Genomic DNA, 17263 nt, shown 5'->3' with positions numbered 1-17263 from the left:
TTTATACAAGAGACATACACATTTCTAATAAACTATCCTTTCTTAAGAAACAAGAAGAAAAGTTTATACTATCCATGATTTTTATTTATACCATTTGTTAGAAACACATCAGTAAGAATCTAAAAGAATTCATGTAAAACCCATTAATATACGTTTACTACAAAGGATTTTATCTTATTGGCTCGTAAAAACAATGTTATCAAACAATGCTCCATAAATCACCAACTCATTTTAAATAAAACAATGGGAATTTTGAAATATGTTCTTTGGAAAAACTTTTTTATTGCTGAAACGTGTTTGTCATACTAATTGTGTAATTGAATTAGTATAATAAAGATAATTTAGTTCTCTGTGCAAAAGTCAGTTATTTTTGTGAAACAGAGATTTAAAACTAAATTGACAAAATGATAGTAGTGTGGCTTAGTGGATTTTTAAAAGACAATAATAACTTAATAACATTGCAGTAGTGGTATTTTACTACCAAAAATAAATAAAGATGTGGAGTTGATGAAAGTTTGAACAAAATTTAAATACAAACAAGAACTTTACAGTTTAAAAATTCAATGTACAGATCTCATTTTCCTTTGATTATCATTTTATTTAGTATATTTTGGATAAATAGCCATAAGCCTTCAACCATACAAGGCTCTAAGTCACTTCTCCTTTTTTTATAGTTTTTATTTTATTATTTCTTAGGGGGATGTATGTATTTAAGGAGGAACTTAGTATCTTTGTTCTATAAAAATGCTGGGATGGTGGTTATCTCTACAAATGTAGTAGTTAAACACAATTGTGTTTGTGTCTTTTAGTTTTGTTTAATGATCTGTAGGATGTTCTATTATTATTGCACATTTCACTTAATATGGAGTGTTATCCAAGAATTTCAACTATATGACTAATCTTTCTCCATGTTAATGATATTGTAGTAGTTACTGAATTCAATCTGGTTATTAGTTATTATGATAACTTTCTCTTTCAAATCAAACATATTTTGCATATAAGTTTGATTTGCACACTAAAGATACAGGTAAGCGATTATAAGTTCTGGATTATAAACCCTAAGATCTCGTGTGTGTTAAATAGATCTTGTCGACTTGTTGGGTATTTATTCTTAATTTACACACACCTGTTAGTATTCAGAAAGTAAGTATGTTGATTGAAGAAAAATTGAGTTAACATAATATGTATAGTTAATTCATTGTTAAAATCTCTAGGTCAAACGTGCAGTACAGTCCTTGAAGAGAAGACATACAATCCTCGACTGACAAAACCAAAAGCAGAATTTATAAAACTGATGAATAATCTCAATTTGCCCTATCCAAAGAAAATTGGTAAGTATTCATAATTTTTTACATTTTTATTAATTTTTTTAGAATATATACTTAATTATGTATATCAGGCAAGAAGTAACTATTCTTTTTTGCAAACATTTTATAAAAACGATTTTGATCAGTAAATATAAAAAAAACACTGCTTACCTTCATTTTTACTAAATTACCATGGGTGTTTGATTAGTAATTTGGTTTTACATTAAAGACAAGAATTTGAGTTTTATTATCTACTTCTACTTTTTTTGTAATCATCTCATACATGTACCAACGTTTCTTCAGCTTAGTGATCTCTTCCTCGTGGCTTCCATTTACTTACTTCATGACATCTCTAAACTAATTTCCCTCTTACCTAGAAACGTTTTGGGATGATAATCCAATAGAGCTAGATCTGGTGAGTAGTAGGGATGTGGCAGCTGTTTGAATCACAGAACAACCAATTTTTTACAGATCGATGGCTTAATTCAACAATGCTTTGTTGTGAAGAAAACACTTTTTTTTCTGAGCATTGCCATGATATCAGTCCAAAAATGATGCAGTATTTATTGCAATGTTATCCTTTTCAGATTTAACTTTAAAATCTCTTTATTCACACATTACAGGTTATAAGGATAGCTAAATATAAATGTATGTACTCCCATTGAGTATATACATTTTTATACGTGTATAAAATAAAAGATATCAACTTTATCATTAATTGAACGGAGAATGAGTCCATAGGTTTCTGTATAGCAAGTTACAGCTACTATACATATAAAATTATAAATCTCTCGATATATAGATTTGTTTGAATCCTTAATAATATACTTATAAGTTATTTATATTTTCAGAAAAACTCTTCGAAAGAATACAAGGATAAGCCTAATAAGTAATGAATGGTTAAGTGATTTTTTTTTAAATTTTGTTCATTTTGTATGTTAATATCAAAAGATTATTATCGGGGTAATATATAAAAATGTAACCAGAAACAAATTTTTTGTTTTGCATGTATGCTGTTATGCTGTTATAAAAATGTCATAATATTTTAAAATTAATTTTTAGTAAAGTATGGCTACAAATGAGAATCCAAAATGTTAAGATTGGACAGATGTTATGAATTATTCCTTTATACATTCTTTTTTATTCAAAATAAAAAGTTAAATTAACAATTTATTTTAGGTACTTTGATAATTTAATTTTAACAGTTATTTCACTTAAAATCCGACAGTAAAATAATGCACACTCACTGAAATTTATATCATAAAAATAATAAGGTACTGTTACTGAATTTTACTTTAGGTAATTGCTAACAGAGTAGTTTGGCTTCTCTACAAGTAGGTCCTTTATAAAGCTTTTTAAAGCTATTATAATTTTGTTTTCATTTAATCTGTTTTGTCAAACGGTTGTATAGTCTCAATCCAGAGTAGAATGGTCCTTGCTGAAATAGGCTAAGATGATGCACAGGTTATTGCCAGCCAGAAATTCTTTGTGAATACCCTTGCACCGACTTTATCCAACCTCCTCTGGCTACTTCTGCACAATATTATATCCTATATGTAAAAATTAAAAAGATTGTATATTGAGTTATTTAAACCAAATTTACTAATAATTCGGATGCAGGAATTTTAAATTTTTAGAAAATACAGAAGAATTGTCCCAAAAAATACCACTCCATATTTCAGTTGTTAATAAATTTAGCTATAATACATATAATATACACAATCTGTATGTTGCCGAGTTCAGTTTTGCTTGGAGCCATGGATATGATTTTTCCAGTTGATTGAAACCATTAAAAATTAAAGGAAGCAATGCTCAAAATGGTTTAAAAAGGTTAACGATAGCTTCTATGATTCTTTTGTATACCACACCTCAACTCTTATTTGTACTGGTGCGATCACAATGCTATTATACAACTTCTGCCAAGTTTTCACCTCCATCTTACCTGACCAAGCATGCTTGTAATTTGAAGCAACAACGCAATAATGCTATAATGTGCTAAGTTATATTATGAAAATTAACTTCTTTCTTGAATGTTTCAGATATTGCTGTTCCCGCTAACAAATGTTGTGGAATTCAACAAGATTGAGCTGAAGTGTAAAATTAATAATTTGTTGTTATAACTTTTGTATTAAATTTTTGTTGGTTTTGGTCATCTATATTAGTTGAATTGGAAATATTTTTGTTGTACTCTTATACATTGAACTAATCTTTTATCTATCTGTGATATACAATGATATATACAATCGCTAGACATTGTAACTTGTGATACAATGTTATCAAACATAACCACTACTTTAATACATATTTATTTCTTGACTTTGTAGCAAGTTAAATTTGTTTAACATAACAATTTTTTTCTATTTATTCACTTCATGTGGAACTTCTGTGAACAAAAAAAAAATACTACTGTATTACATTTTTATCACTCACAGATATGAATGCTTTGTATAAATTATATTATCAGAAGTAGCATGCTTAACTTGCCCTAAACTCCCAGTTTAGTATCAGTTAACCGTGTGTGTATCATATTAATAAGATATTCATTATCTGTTATGTTAAACTATGTTTTCTTAAGTCTGGCTACGTAACAAATCAACATTTGAGAGTGATTTAATTTATTATTTACATATTTTGAAAATTTATCAATATGTTTTATTATGGAATAGAACATGTTCTATTCGTTCTGAATATATATGAGAATCCGTTGAGCATAGGGAATGGTTATTCACTCCACTGTATAAAATGTTAAGAAGTTTGAAATTAATTATGCTACAAAATAATTTAGAACTTTAACTCTTATAGTGCTGGGGATCTCGCTACTAGGCGATATAAAAAATATGCTAGAGCGTCGAGTCTTGGAACGAGATGATTTCTATTTCATTTTAGTACCTCTATAACTTATCCAATACTGGCTGGCATCATACCAAAGGCCAATACATGAACTGAATTAACCTTTTTAACTGTTATTTCTACTTTGTACTGCTGTTAGATGACGTAAATAACTAAAAATATAATACTTTCTCAGTTGGATGGTGGTGTCGTGGTAAATAGCGGAACTTTTTTTGTGCGTTTTTATTCTTTTAAAGTATTTCTAAGTTATTAAAATTAATATAAAAAGTGATGAAGTGATAAGAAAACTTTTAGAATATGTCTGTGCCGGTGATATGCCCGAGTGTTCATGAAGATAGTGTTGTAGTTTGTTTGAAAATTGCCTGAGTAAGGTAATGTGTATGTTTTGAGTTTCGTTTTAGTTAGCAATGTTTTATTACACATGATTTTTTTCATTCTTTTAAATCGTCTTTATCATGAAAGTATTGAAATTTGAAAAATAATTTAAAAAGAGCTTTTTATGGTGAAAAATAAACTAAGTGAATTTTTTCCAAAACCAACCTCTAGCACTTGACTATTTTTATAATTTTGTTTATGGTTCAATGTTAGTTTATTACACATGATTTTAGGTTGTTTTTAAATGCTCTTTGTCTTTGAAATTTCAAAATAAATTTTTCTCATAGTAGTTATTTTACCTCAAACTGAATTTTTTATTTTGTTTCCATAGCAATGTCGCTGTCTACAGTGATTTTTAATATTTTAAATTATATAAAAATATGAATTTTACATATTTTTTGACGCACAATACATTTAACTTTAAAAAGAATTTGAGCTTGTTATGATAAAAAAACAAATTTTAAGTGAATTTTTATCCAAAACCTTGCGTTTTTGTTTAAAACCCTTCGGCACTTTAAACATAGTCACACAAAAAATTACTCTGCACTTTTCAACATGGATTTTTCCACCTCTGGCACTAAGAGGGTTAAATATGCTCAAAAAATTCATTAAACTTTGAAATAACAGCTAAAAATGTGATAACTTTGGCATAATTACATAAGTCTACTACACAATTTAATTAAATAAGAATACTACTAATAAAGAATTCATAAAGTTTTATCAAGATAGTTTAAATCATACTTGAATTCAAAGAATATTTTATTAATGTACTTGAAATCAGTGTTTTATCTTATCTCAGAAAAAAATCAAAACTACATTAAAAATTGTAAGGTTGTTAAAACAAGTAGTCAACATTCCTAGATCTAAGAACTTTTCTAGTATTTATTTATAATTATATAACAATTAACTTATCAGTGTAAATTATTTATTTAACCCTTTGCACTCGAGAGTAAAATTTTTGGTCACTAACAAAAACTCGGGCCTCTATCGAAAAAGTACTGGCGAAAACCTCGGAGCCCTTTTTATCAATTTTGTAAAGGTTTTGTGTTAAAAAGTTGTAACTTTTTTATTTTAGCAGTTAGAGTTATAATTTTGGTTTTGTTTTTATTTGTCATAAAATTCTATATTGTAAAAAATATATATTTGTAATTACATTATTTTTAAAACTTTTTTTCACTTATAAAAAAAAATTCTTTTGCAAAATTTTTTACAACAGTTAACTTTTAGCTGTTATAACTGAAAAAAATTGCATTGACATTATATAAACTACTATTATTTCTAGGTTCCTTACATAATTGTAAACATTCACATAAAATTTCATAAACTTACCTCTATAAACAAAAATGTTGTAGGCAGTTTTTGTAATTTCCGACAATTTCCCCAAATAGTGAGTTATTTGTCAAATGATTGAATATTTACTTTTTTATACCTTTTTATGCCCGTAATACCGGTACTTTGGGATTATACCGACCGCATCAATATGAAGAACACAAAAATATAAATTTATAGAAACAAACCTGATAGAACGAAAAAACAACACTTTAATTACAAACTTACAACGATTATCAATGGGGTCAGATTCCGTTATATGCCCCCAACGCTTAAACCTTTTTCAATGAACTTAGAACGTTATAAAACGATGTAGTTGAGTAATAGAACTAACATTCCATCAATCAACAAGCATTTCCAGGTATTGTGATCGGTATTTTTGTCGCTGTTATCTTATCTTTCTCCAGAATCCTGATTACGGCAGGCCGCGCGGCGGGACTCTGCAATCACGTTATCTACTAGACCGCTCGACTTTGACCTATGTCTGAGGTTGGGGAGGGGTTTGCGATAAGACAATTCCTGTTTTATATTGAAGAAATATTGTTCTACGCTAATCTAGTAATCAGTAGAAGCAAAATGGCAAATAACGATTCATGTCTGGGTGTGGTCGGTATAATCCCAAAGTACCGTAATACCTCCCTCACTTTCACTTTTGGCATCGTCAGATGATTCCGAATCTGATATGTTACTGACAAAAATATCACTCAGATCGTCAACATAACCTTATTGACTGAAATAACTTATCAGACTAAACAAAACAATGAAGAGATCAGCTGTTGAAGTTGGGATCAAATCAGCTGACGAAAATGGTTGACAAACCTCTACAACTCAATGTAAAACTGCAAAATCACCGCTATAGAGTATACAAATTTACTACGTTTTTACATCCAACAACTATCCAGATTGCGTATATCGCAAATTTACCGCATTTGGATAATTTATAAAGCCAGTGTAAAGGATTTACCAAACGTCCGACATTTTCGGACGTCCGAGGTTTTGGCCTAAACAGCAAACGTCCGAAATGTCGGACGTCCGAGGTTTTGGCCTAAACAACGTTGTCCGATATTTCGGACGTCGGAGTGCAAAGGGTTAATTACTCTGCTTTTAGTACTGTATTTTATAAAATTAGGGACAAGCCCCCTAGTTGTTTAAACTGTAACAAAAACAAAAAATATATATAAATTATATATCTTTAATATCTGTACAAATATTTGACTATTTTAATATACTTTACAGTGAACACACTTATCTATGTACGAGTTGTGGCTAGAAAATAACCAGGCTGAAGTTAAAAAAATATAATTTACAGATATTTACAATTTGATATCATCCCCTTCAATGTACTTCCCTCCTCAATCTGTATACTACTCCATTTAATTTTCTCCACTTTTCGTAACAATGCTGCTTATTTTCCATAACTCTGTTCATGACTTCTGTTGCTTTGTCTTTTACTGCATCAATTAAATTCTTCTAAAATCTTGTTCTTTTCAAAGTTGAATTGACTTTAAGGAACAAAAAAGTCAGAGGGGCTAAGTCGGGTGAGTAGGGTATGTTGTGTTGAGCCAAAAACGTCTTCACTAACAAAGCTTTGTGAGCTGGAGCATTGTCCTGGTGGAAGATCCACGATTTGCTTTTGTTTTTCCACAAATTATTAAGTTTACTCAGTACACGCTCTGGTAGTCAGGACGCTGTGTATAATTTTTATTCACTCTGCCCCTCTGGTACTCAATCAATGTGAACAATCATCATGGCCTTGAGTTTTGATTTTGTTGTTTGTGTTTTTTTGTGTGTAGAGAATCAGGGGATTTCTAATGTATCGATTGATATTGTGTTTCGGTATCGTAAGTAAAAAAATCATGACTCTTCACAGGTAATCAAGTTTTCCAAGAAGGTAGGATCACTTTTGATATTTTGTTGGATGTCAGGACAAATCATTCTACAGCATTCTTTCTTCCGGTGCAGACATAAAAGGTTAACTACTTATAAATGTTGTTATGGGCGGAATAAGTGCGGGAGCCATTCAAAATTGAAGGAGGGATGGGAGGGGGAGTCACATGACCGGCCATACGATATTAAGCCTTAAAGCCTTTGTTCTATGGCTCTGCCAATACTAACCTTCTACAATCGTCATCATATGAATTTTGGAATATTCTGTGCCTCAGGATGGTATTTCGTTGATTTATGACCACATCCTGTCCCTCACCCAGTGGCCCTAACTGTTTTGCTGTTCAGCGCGCCATACAACTATGTGTGGCCCACAATATTGTGCAGTTTTTAAATTCAATCCTTATCCAATTGTGGCTAAAAAGTGCTGGAACCTCTCAGCCATAGGTAACTAAATTAATATTTCTCTATTTGTAGTACATACAGTAGTACGCATCGTTCAGAAATATTTTTGTGTCAAACTGTAGCTGTTACGGTGTATCCTATCTATAATTTAAAATTTGGTGCAGGCGAAGCTCAAAATATGGAAAGAGATAATATTTTGTTGATACTAGAGATCTAATTGTGACAGATTGTATTTTTATTCTGTAAATAAAATACTTCTAAAAACAGATCAACCAATAACTTTAATTGCTTATTACTTCAAACCAAATAAACCAATTGTAAAATTGTAACCTTGAAGCTAATAAACTTTTTCAGATTATTTGAGAATTTAATTTAAAACTCTAAATTTAAAGAGCTACAAGTGAAATACTGCTATTTGAATCCAAGTAAAAGTGGTGGACATGGTTATGCAAGTACTGTGTAATGACGCAGAACACAACCGGCCGCTATGCATGAGAGGACAACCCATATGAGACCATCCGAGCTGAGCAAGAGTTAAATGTAGGCCAAATTTGTGGGTTCCTGATCGCTAAGGGTTAATCTGGTTATTTTCTAGTCACAACTCATATACTAAAGAGAGAGGATGGGAGGGAAGACCTTTACTTATATACTTTTGTATACTTACATTATATCACCAGTGATTAATTTAAAAGCTTACTTTAACATCACAGATTTTTACTATTTCCAATGAGTTTTATAGCTTATCTTAGGCAAAGAGAGGAGTATTTACAATTATATAATTACAAAAAAGGTATTTTTACTCTCTTAAGTCGTTGCCTTTTTTAAGTTAGATATTGGGTTTGTTCACTTTTTCCTTTTGAATCTTTTATATTTAATAATAATATTTTGTTCAAATATTATGAGGTGTTAAATCAAACTGTATTTATAAAACAGCATGAAACTGTGATATTTAATAATGATAATTATAAATGTACTGGTTACAGAACTCAAGATATAGAGTATAATATGTTATGTTTTACACTGTTTACTTGCACAATATATTTATTTTTATATTGTTCTTGAAATAAATGTACGACTGTTTATCACAATTTACTTTGTTTTTCATTAAAACATTTTGTGTATCTCATTTTCTAAAATTTTAGTTATTCATACTTTTATTTAATATGGTATGTAATAGGGTAAAACTTATTCATAAATCAACTATACATAGTAGTCCGAAAGTTCACTATACCTTGTAAACCATTTATTTTTATAGGTAATCTTGTACGTTTCACTGCGAGAGGCTATAGAAATGCCGCAAACTCCAATCCAATGAGCTCGGTATTTACAAAAATATCAACATACAAAACAAATAATAATTTTAGAATTAAACTGTTAAATATTTATTGGAAGCTAAGTCATCTGGTAACATTTGTTTTGATTGGCAAAAAAAGTTACAGATGTTTTCCAAACAGCCAGTTACTTCACAGCATCATTCATAAAGAATACACAACTAATGTGTACATTAACTACAAGTTTTAAAAAGTCTTTCATACAGATAAGTTGACATTGTGTATCATAAAAATACAAAAGTGACCATCTGCTTTTACATCCAATTTTGGTTGCAAGCCTTTAACAAATCCAAAATATGACATCCCAATACAAGGATCAATCTCGTACTCTGAAATTTCTGATTATATTTTGTGTTTTACCTATAATTTGTAATTGTTTACCTTATTTTGAACTAACAATAATCAGTTGTATGATTATAATGAAATTATCCATTAAAAGAAAATGTTCTTAAATTGTTTTTATTTTTCTGTCAAACACGATAAAGTAGTATTGTGACTGTTCAAAATTTTGAGTTTCAATAAAATATTTTATTAAACGTGTATAAATTTCGTAAAAATATTCATACCACACATGGTTATTGAGAGCATGGATTTTAGTAAGCATTAGCCATTCTGCTGTGGAACCTAGTTGTGGACGATCTGCTAATGTCGATGCTATTGTGATTCTTGTGAGTGGCAAGTTCAACACAACAGTCACAGAACTGAGCAATGCTGCTCTAAACATGGTGGGAAACTGGTGTGATGAGGTGGGCCTTACTGTCAACCCCACCAAGGCTGCTGTGGTTGTCTTTACCAGGAGGCGACAGATGGAGGGAGTTGGTCCATTTCTACTCAGAGGTTCTTCCATTGAGTTGAAGTCCGAGGTCAAGTACCTGGTCGTGATCGTAGATAAGGTTCTAAGCTGGGGACCTCAACTAGAAAGGGTCATCGCCAGGGGGAAATGGTCTTTAATTCAATGCAGACGCATGATAGGTGGGTCTTGGGGGATGCTGAGGCTTTTGTACTGGCTTTACGTTTCCGTAGTCAGAACTGCACTACTGTATGGAGCTGTAGTTTGGTGGCCAAAAACGGAGGCCAAGATGGCAGTAGCTTGTCTGGCAGGCATCCAAAGGATGGCTTGCCTTGCTATCACTGGGATTTTTTCTAGTGCGCCGGGTGCAGCTCTAGACTGTTGTCTCAACCTCGCCCCCCTGGACATTTTTATTCGGGCTATGGCCCGAGGAGTGCCTACTGTCTTCAGCAGGTGGCACTCTGGTCGAGCTGCAGCAGTGGGCACTGTACAATTAGTATCCTGATTCAGGAGGATGCTCTGCACATAATCTCTGATCAGATGCCACAAAAGTTTTCCTTTGACAAACCCTTTAGGATTGTGATACCTCCTAGGGACGATTGGTCGGAGGGAAGGAAACCTCTTCCACCAGCAGAGCTTAAATGGTTTACAAACCGCTTTAAAACAAAAAGCGGCACAGGCGCTGGAATTGGGGTGAGACCATGCAGGGAGCTGGTGGTCCCTATGGGTCTGTATCCTACAGTTTTTCAGGCAGAGGTCGCAGCCATTATGGAATGTGCTCGTGAAAATCTTTGTCTGCGATATAGGAGTAAGACGATCAATATCTTCATGAATAGTCAGGTAGTACTGATGGCGCTGGACTCTTGTGTGTTCAAATCGAAACTTGTCTGGGATCGCTATCAAGTCGTTTCTTCCCTTGCCAGAATCAACAATGTGACTGTTTGTTGGGTTCCTGGTCATGAGGGGTTCCCTGGGAATGAAAGAGCTGATGCCGGGGCTCAGCGTCAATTATGACAGGCCCTCAACCGTTCTGCGGTATTCCAAGGTGTGAATCCTTTGGGGCTGTCTCGAAATGGGTTCGCACTGAACATAACAGAAGGTGGAGGTTGCATCCAGGCATGAGAATGAGCAGAATGGTACTACAGTCGCCTTCCTCCAGAGTGACGTCTGACCTTCTCTCACTAAATAGATCAATGTCTTCTCGGGTTATAGGTCTGATCACGGGACATGGTCACCTGAGGAAGCATCTTCATAGAGTCGGCATCCTTCAGGAGGAGGTGGATTTCCCCAAAAGGACCTGATAGGTTGTTTTCGGCGGTTTGTGTAACTGCTGAAATCATAGACTAGTAGGCCTCATGGTGTGTTTCTGGGGTGCGCAAAAGGCCCTTGAGGCTTAAGTGCATGGCAGTAGGCCGTCCCATAGAAGAAGAAGAAGCATCGGCCATGATTGAATTTTATAAGCACATTCCTTTATTTTAATTATCTAAATTAGTTTTTGAAAATTTTCAGTCATTTTACTGCATAACATCATTTAAATCCTCTGTGATTTGAATTATATTTTCATGCTCTAATTTATAAAATGCTTTACAAAATCACAGAAACTGCATCTCTAAATATTCTTAAAAAATTTCAAACTAATTTTTAAGACTAGATAACTTTTACTACAGATAGGCGACTATTCAGTTCAACTGAAATTCTGAACAAATATACTGTACTTTAATTGAGCTGAATTACAGTACCCATGAGTAATCTAGTCATTTATTTCCTACAGCTCAGGGGCTATAATGAGGGATAATATAATAGATTGTTGAGAATATTGTACTTATTCATCAATCAGTTTTTGTTTGTAAACATATGTTGTTTGGATTACTAAATCAAAATTAATTAATGATTTTTTTCAGGTATTATCAATAAATTCATATACACAATTAAATAGTTTGGTATTAATAGCTACTTTACCCATTAATGTGGCCTATGTAAAATATTATAACGAAAAGAAAATTTTGTTAAGTCAAATAGTAAATAAGGAAAATACTGAATGAGAAATCCACATTAAAAGTAAATGCTGAAATTTGGTCACTCCTCATCCTCACATTATTGAACCTGAAGAATCCTAGGTCCCATGAAACAGAAGGTCATAATTTCCAGCATCAACCACAAAATTCAAATTTATCAATATTTCATAACTTTACCAAAAATCAATTATTGCTGTGTTAATGTTTATCTGCCAAAGTTTTCTCCAAATTGTTTCATATTGCAATGTTGTTATCTCCATAAAAATATTCCCTCTCTATAGTCTTTTCACTAGAAAAGATAAAAAGATGTAAAGAAGTTGTGTAAAAACCACAATTCTCAATTTCGTAAAAATATTAATTATTGAATAATACAAAAATATTTGATCATCAGGAATATAATAATTGTTAAAATACAAGGAATACTATTTATAGAAGTATAGATACATGAATAAACCTAATATATACGCTTAAACATAAAACTTACTACTTTTTTTGTTAGTTACGGAACAATAGTTTCAAGTTTCACATCCTTACAAGAGAGACTTTCGTGAACTGAGTTAACTAATAGAATAGTTTACTATTCAATAATTTAACAAATAATAAATTGTTTTTGCTAATTTCAAACTACAACAAAATATAAAATAACAGAAAGTAACAAAATAATCGTGAGTTTCTAATGTATTACTATTTTCAGTTTTATGGTTAAGTAAATTTTAACAGATCAGAGGTTTAGGGAAATTGTGAATGGCTCTTAAGTAAGATTTTGCATTTGTAGGAGCACTTCTGGTTTATATTAATTACATTTCCGATGCCAAATTTGAGTTTGCTCTTTTGTCCTGATAAATAATACGCGTATATATTTATAAATAGGCCATGTATAATTTTTCAGTCAGGTTAAGTTCAATACATAACACACAAAAAAACAGTGAACATGTTTATATTTTGAGATACAAAACAAATTTTCCATCGGCTGTTATGTAGAATATTGTTAAGTATAACTAAGAAATACAAAAGGGGGCATAGAGATTGTTTTTGTATAAAATTGTTTGATTAACTAGAGTTTAAAATGAACTAATGTATGATTTCAAAATTCCATAAATCTATTATATTTAAATTAGGTCCAGAATTTGATTCTAAAGTATTTTTTTTAGATTGAAGCAATTTTCATAATGTTCTGGTTATGTTGAATCGCATGTGCAAATTATAGTCTCAGAATTTTGGTGAACAATTTGAAACTAATGTATTTGGTTTGGTTATTATTTCTTTTAAAAGAATTATTGTTTTGCCAATATAATCGTTGGAATAAAATTTACATACACATATACATACCTATGTTGGACTAAGAAGCCTAAAAGATCAAAGAGCGTCTCTTCGGCACTTTAGTTAGGGTGGAATGAAAAATCTTAACTTCTGGCTGTGCATTACCTTCAATAAACCTACAATGGTGTTGAATCTCATCACTGTACGTAAACGGTTTTCAATATATGGTCAAGGCGAACCTATTGTACTGTCTCTATCATAGGCGTGTATCATTCAATGGTATATTTTAACTTGCGTTAAACTGAAAGTATACTTGAACAGTGTAACATAGTTCGGGTTTGATTTAATTTATTTGATACTAGCTGTTTCCCGCCGCTTCGTACTCGTTCAATTAGAAATTTATCTTAAAGACAAATATACATCATAACTTACCGCCTGCAAATAGTGATTGGCTATTTAATACACATAACTGTCTCGTAATTGCAGTTTATAGTGTGCAGGTGCTTTGAAAACTTTTGAAAATCTTTTGCAGTGCCGCTTGGTGGCGAGTTACATCAATGGGCATAGCATAGCATTAAACCTTCTCCGTGGAAAAATACATATACATACAAATTTTCATAATGATCTGTCAAATAGTTTATGATTCTGTAAAGGACATGCAGAAAACATTCATTTATATCTTTATATATATATATATATATATATATATATATATATAATATATATATATTTTCTGTGTTCATGTGTATGTGATTGAACTCCTCCTAAACGACTGGACCGATTTTGATGACATTTTTTGTAAGTTTTCAATGGAATTCGAGAATGGTTTAGATTTACAATTCGGTCCAATTTAAATTGTTTATTTAATCAATATTTTATTTATAAACTGTTGTTGATTTTGGAATGTTTTACCTTTGATCCAGCAGACTGCGCTACGACACACAATACAAAGTGAACTGATACTTGACAGCTGTTAATACTTTCAGCTGAAGTTCATCAAAGAGGCAGAAACATTTGTTTACATTTAAAATTTAGAAAATTATTATTGTAAAGTGCTTGATCAGTAATGTAATGCATAGAAGAAGTTATTACCTAATTTTAAATTTAGATTGCACCAACAATAATCAATAAACCATCTAATACTATGAAAATACTATTAAACGCTGATATAAAAGCCACCTCATTGTACAAAACCGTGAATGTTTGCACATAAGGTAATCGAAATTGGTTAGATCGAAGGTCAATGAAAAGAGCTAAAAGAAGATGCTTTATAATCAAAATTGGTTTTCGTTGATACATTTTCTTAATCGGAGCACAAGGCAAACTCCACAATAATACTGGAAATATCTTAGACAGAAAATTAATTTTAACAGACCGAATTTGATTCTTTATAATGCTACGATCCACTTTGGTCGCCACGTTTGTGTGCCATCCTGCTACGTTCCAGGTCCCAAGTTGCTGTCCCAATTTTCTCACAATCGGTATTCAAAGTGTGCTGCCCCTCATTAGTTAGTTTTATGCGACTTGCTTCGTGTTGGCTAACTCATATTATTCCAAGTTGATATTTAAATAACGATCAAACTTCAATGTCTGTGGTGTTGTTGAAAGTGTAGTTTGTATTACAGTAGAACCCCGCATATCCGGCCTCGGTTTTACCGCACCTCGGTTTATCCGGCCACTTCCCGGAAGCCAATATCGAAATTTATTTACCACGGCTTGCAGACGCGCAGTTGCACGCACTAGTCTCACACGACTCTTGCGTTATTTTTGTGAATCTATTTGTTTACATTTTCCTGTTTTGTCCTCAGTTGAGCTAATAGGTTTAACCTGTAAACAGTTCGTTGATTATTTCCAGTGCGGTTAGTACAGTACAGTACAATTGTTTTGTTTCGTCAAGTGCTGTGTACTGTAGGTTGGTTTATCCGGCCGAATCGTTATCCGGCCAGGGGCTCGGTCCCGTGGTGGCCGGATATGAGGGGTTCTACTGTAATGAAAGTAGGCTACACGTTATATATATCACTAGCACTGGGTCTATATTATCTCAGGTTTTTTAAGTAGGTTGAATAATGGTTCAACCTTAATATTACTCTATTGAAAGTTCTGATCAATATGATTGTTTATATCATAATAAAGTTCACAAAATATTCACTGTTCTTATCAATCACTTTGAATCAAATAAGTTTTGAAAGTAATATTCTTTAATTTAAAGCTTATTATCTTACTTACCACATTTCTTTGTAGATGGGATACTCAATGAAAGACAAAGCAAATGACTTTGACGTCAATTTATTTTATATTATGCTGTCTAATTCTACTCACTTTGCTTTGATTTTTGTTCACTAACACAACATCCCATCCCTAATTACAACTTCAATGCACTATTGTACAGTTTCAAATTTCATCTATACGAGTAGACGTCCTTACTGCTTCAAGTCCAGACAGAGAAGAAGGATTCTCCGTATATAAAACTACGCATATCGGTTCACACAATGTTCATCCCCTCTCCCGTTCAAATCAGCGTCTTCACGATTAAATATAATTTGATTCTTTCTTATAATTGTCGAAATTTATCACGTTCACTATAATTGATCAATTTAAGTCTTTCTATTTTCTTTTATTATTTTTCTAAAGCTTTTTTTATTTAAGTTTTTAGCAACATGTGCTTTCTGACGTCATCAATACGCAAGTCATTTTATCCCACAATTGGCTTTTCTGCGTAGTTTTATTTAATACTTTTGTAAAACACGAATTTTGGTTATGTATATTTCATTTTAATTAATTAAATTTGTTCCCGTATAAAGTTTAATATATTTCTCCGTTATTAATTAAATAAATCTCAATTCCGACAACATGTGATTCACTGACGTCACAGTCTGCCAATTCCCCGCGAATATTTAAATGTCGTAATTTGACCTGTCACAATAACCTAATTAGTTTATAGAGATTGATCCTTATAAATTAATTGTACTGAATAACTTTTCAACACCTACCAAAACCACAAAAGATAGAGGCAGGAAATATGGTACATACCGTCATAATGCGCCCAAGAGGCTCACAAAAGAACGACTATCAATTATCTCAGGAATGTTTAGAATGTGATAGAAAAAGAATATGTGAATATAGTGTACTGTTTTCCAACAGGAAATTGCGTGCAAAGCCGCGGGCAACTGCTAGTCTATATATATATATATATTAACAGTTGACATATAATAAACCACAAGACTCATGCTTGGTAAGTTTTCAGAATGACAAGTCCGTCTGCGACTCGTGGGCTTGACAAATATAATACAGACCTCACTTCCCACACTTCGGGCGAGATAGACACCGAGCAATGGCCATGAATGCCTGCTTACCAGTTTAATGATTTGCCTTTCAACATCTCTCTCATTTAATACTTTATTCCAATTTTTGTGGCAATGTTTTTCAATATTTTTCATACAAAAAATTATCAGTTTTATTCTTTTAGGTTCAACTACTTGCTTCTAAGAAACTGTTAAATAAAAACCAAATTTGCTATGTTAAAAATTAACAAAATGTTGTATGTTACCCTGCCTATCCTCTCAGATCTCAGGTTGATGCCTGTAATAGTTTGTCTTAAACTATAACCCAAAAGAGTGTCTAATAAAGCAATAGAGTCCTTAATATCACTATTATGATGACATTAAAATCACCAAAAAAGTAAAATAGATGTATCTTTTGTTGATTTATATTTACATA

At 31.9% G+C, this 17263-nt stretch overlaps 1 protein-coding gene across 1 annotated transcript in view; it reads left to right on the top strand.

The window, feature by feature from the left end:
* The window catches only part of LOC124356783 (persulfide dioxygenase ETHE1, mitochondrial-like), a 33180-nt gene extending 29550 nt beyond the window's left edge, over window positions 1–3630 (top strand). Inside the window, exons 5-6 of the mRNA XM_046807988.1 lie at window positions 1215–1331; window positions 3347–3630. Coding sequence (XP_046663944.1) covers window positions 1215–1331; window positions 3347–3393 — 164 coding nt within the window. The 3' untranslated portion in view covers window positions 3394–3630. The remainder of the gene's footprint in view (window positions 1–1214; window positions 1332–3346) is intronic.
* Window positions 3631–17263: the final 13633 nt, after the last annotated feature.

Source organism: Homalodisca vitripennis, chromosome 3 (assembly GCF_021130785.1).
Source record: "Homalodisca vitripennis isolate AUS2020 chromosome 3, UT_GWSS_2.1, whole genome shotgun sequence".
In the NCBI taxonomy this organism is placed as follows: domain Eukaryota; kingdom Metazoa; phylum Arthropoda; class Insecta; order Hemiptera; family Cicadellidae; genus Homalodisca; species Homalodisca vitripennis.
The sequence above is the reverse complement of the archived record's forward strand: the minus strand, read 5'-3'. Positions and strand labels throughout refer to the sequence as shown.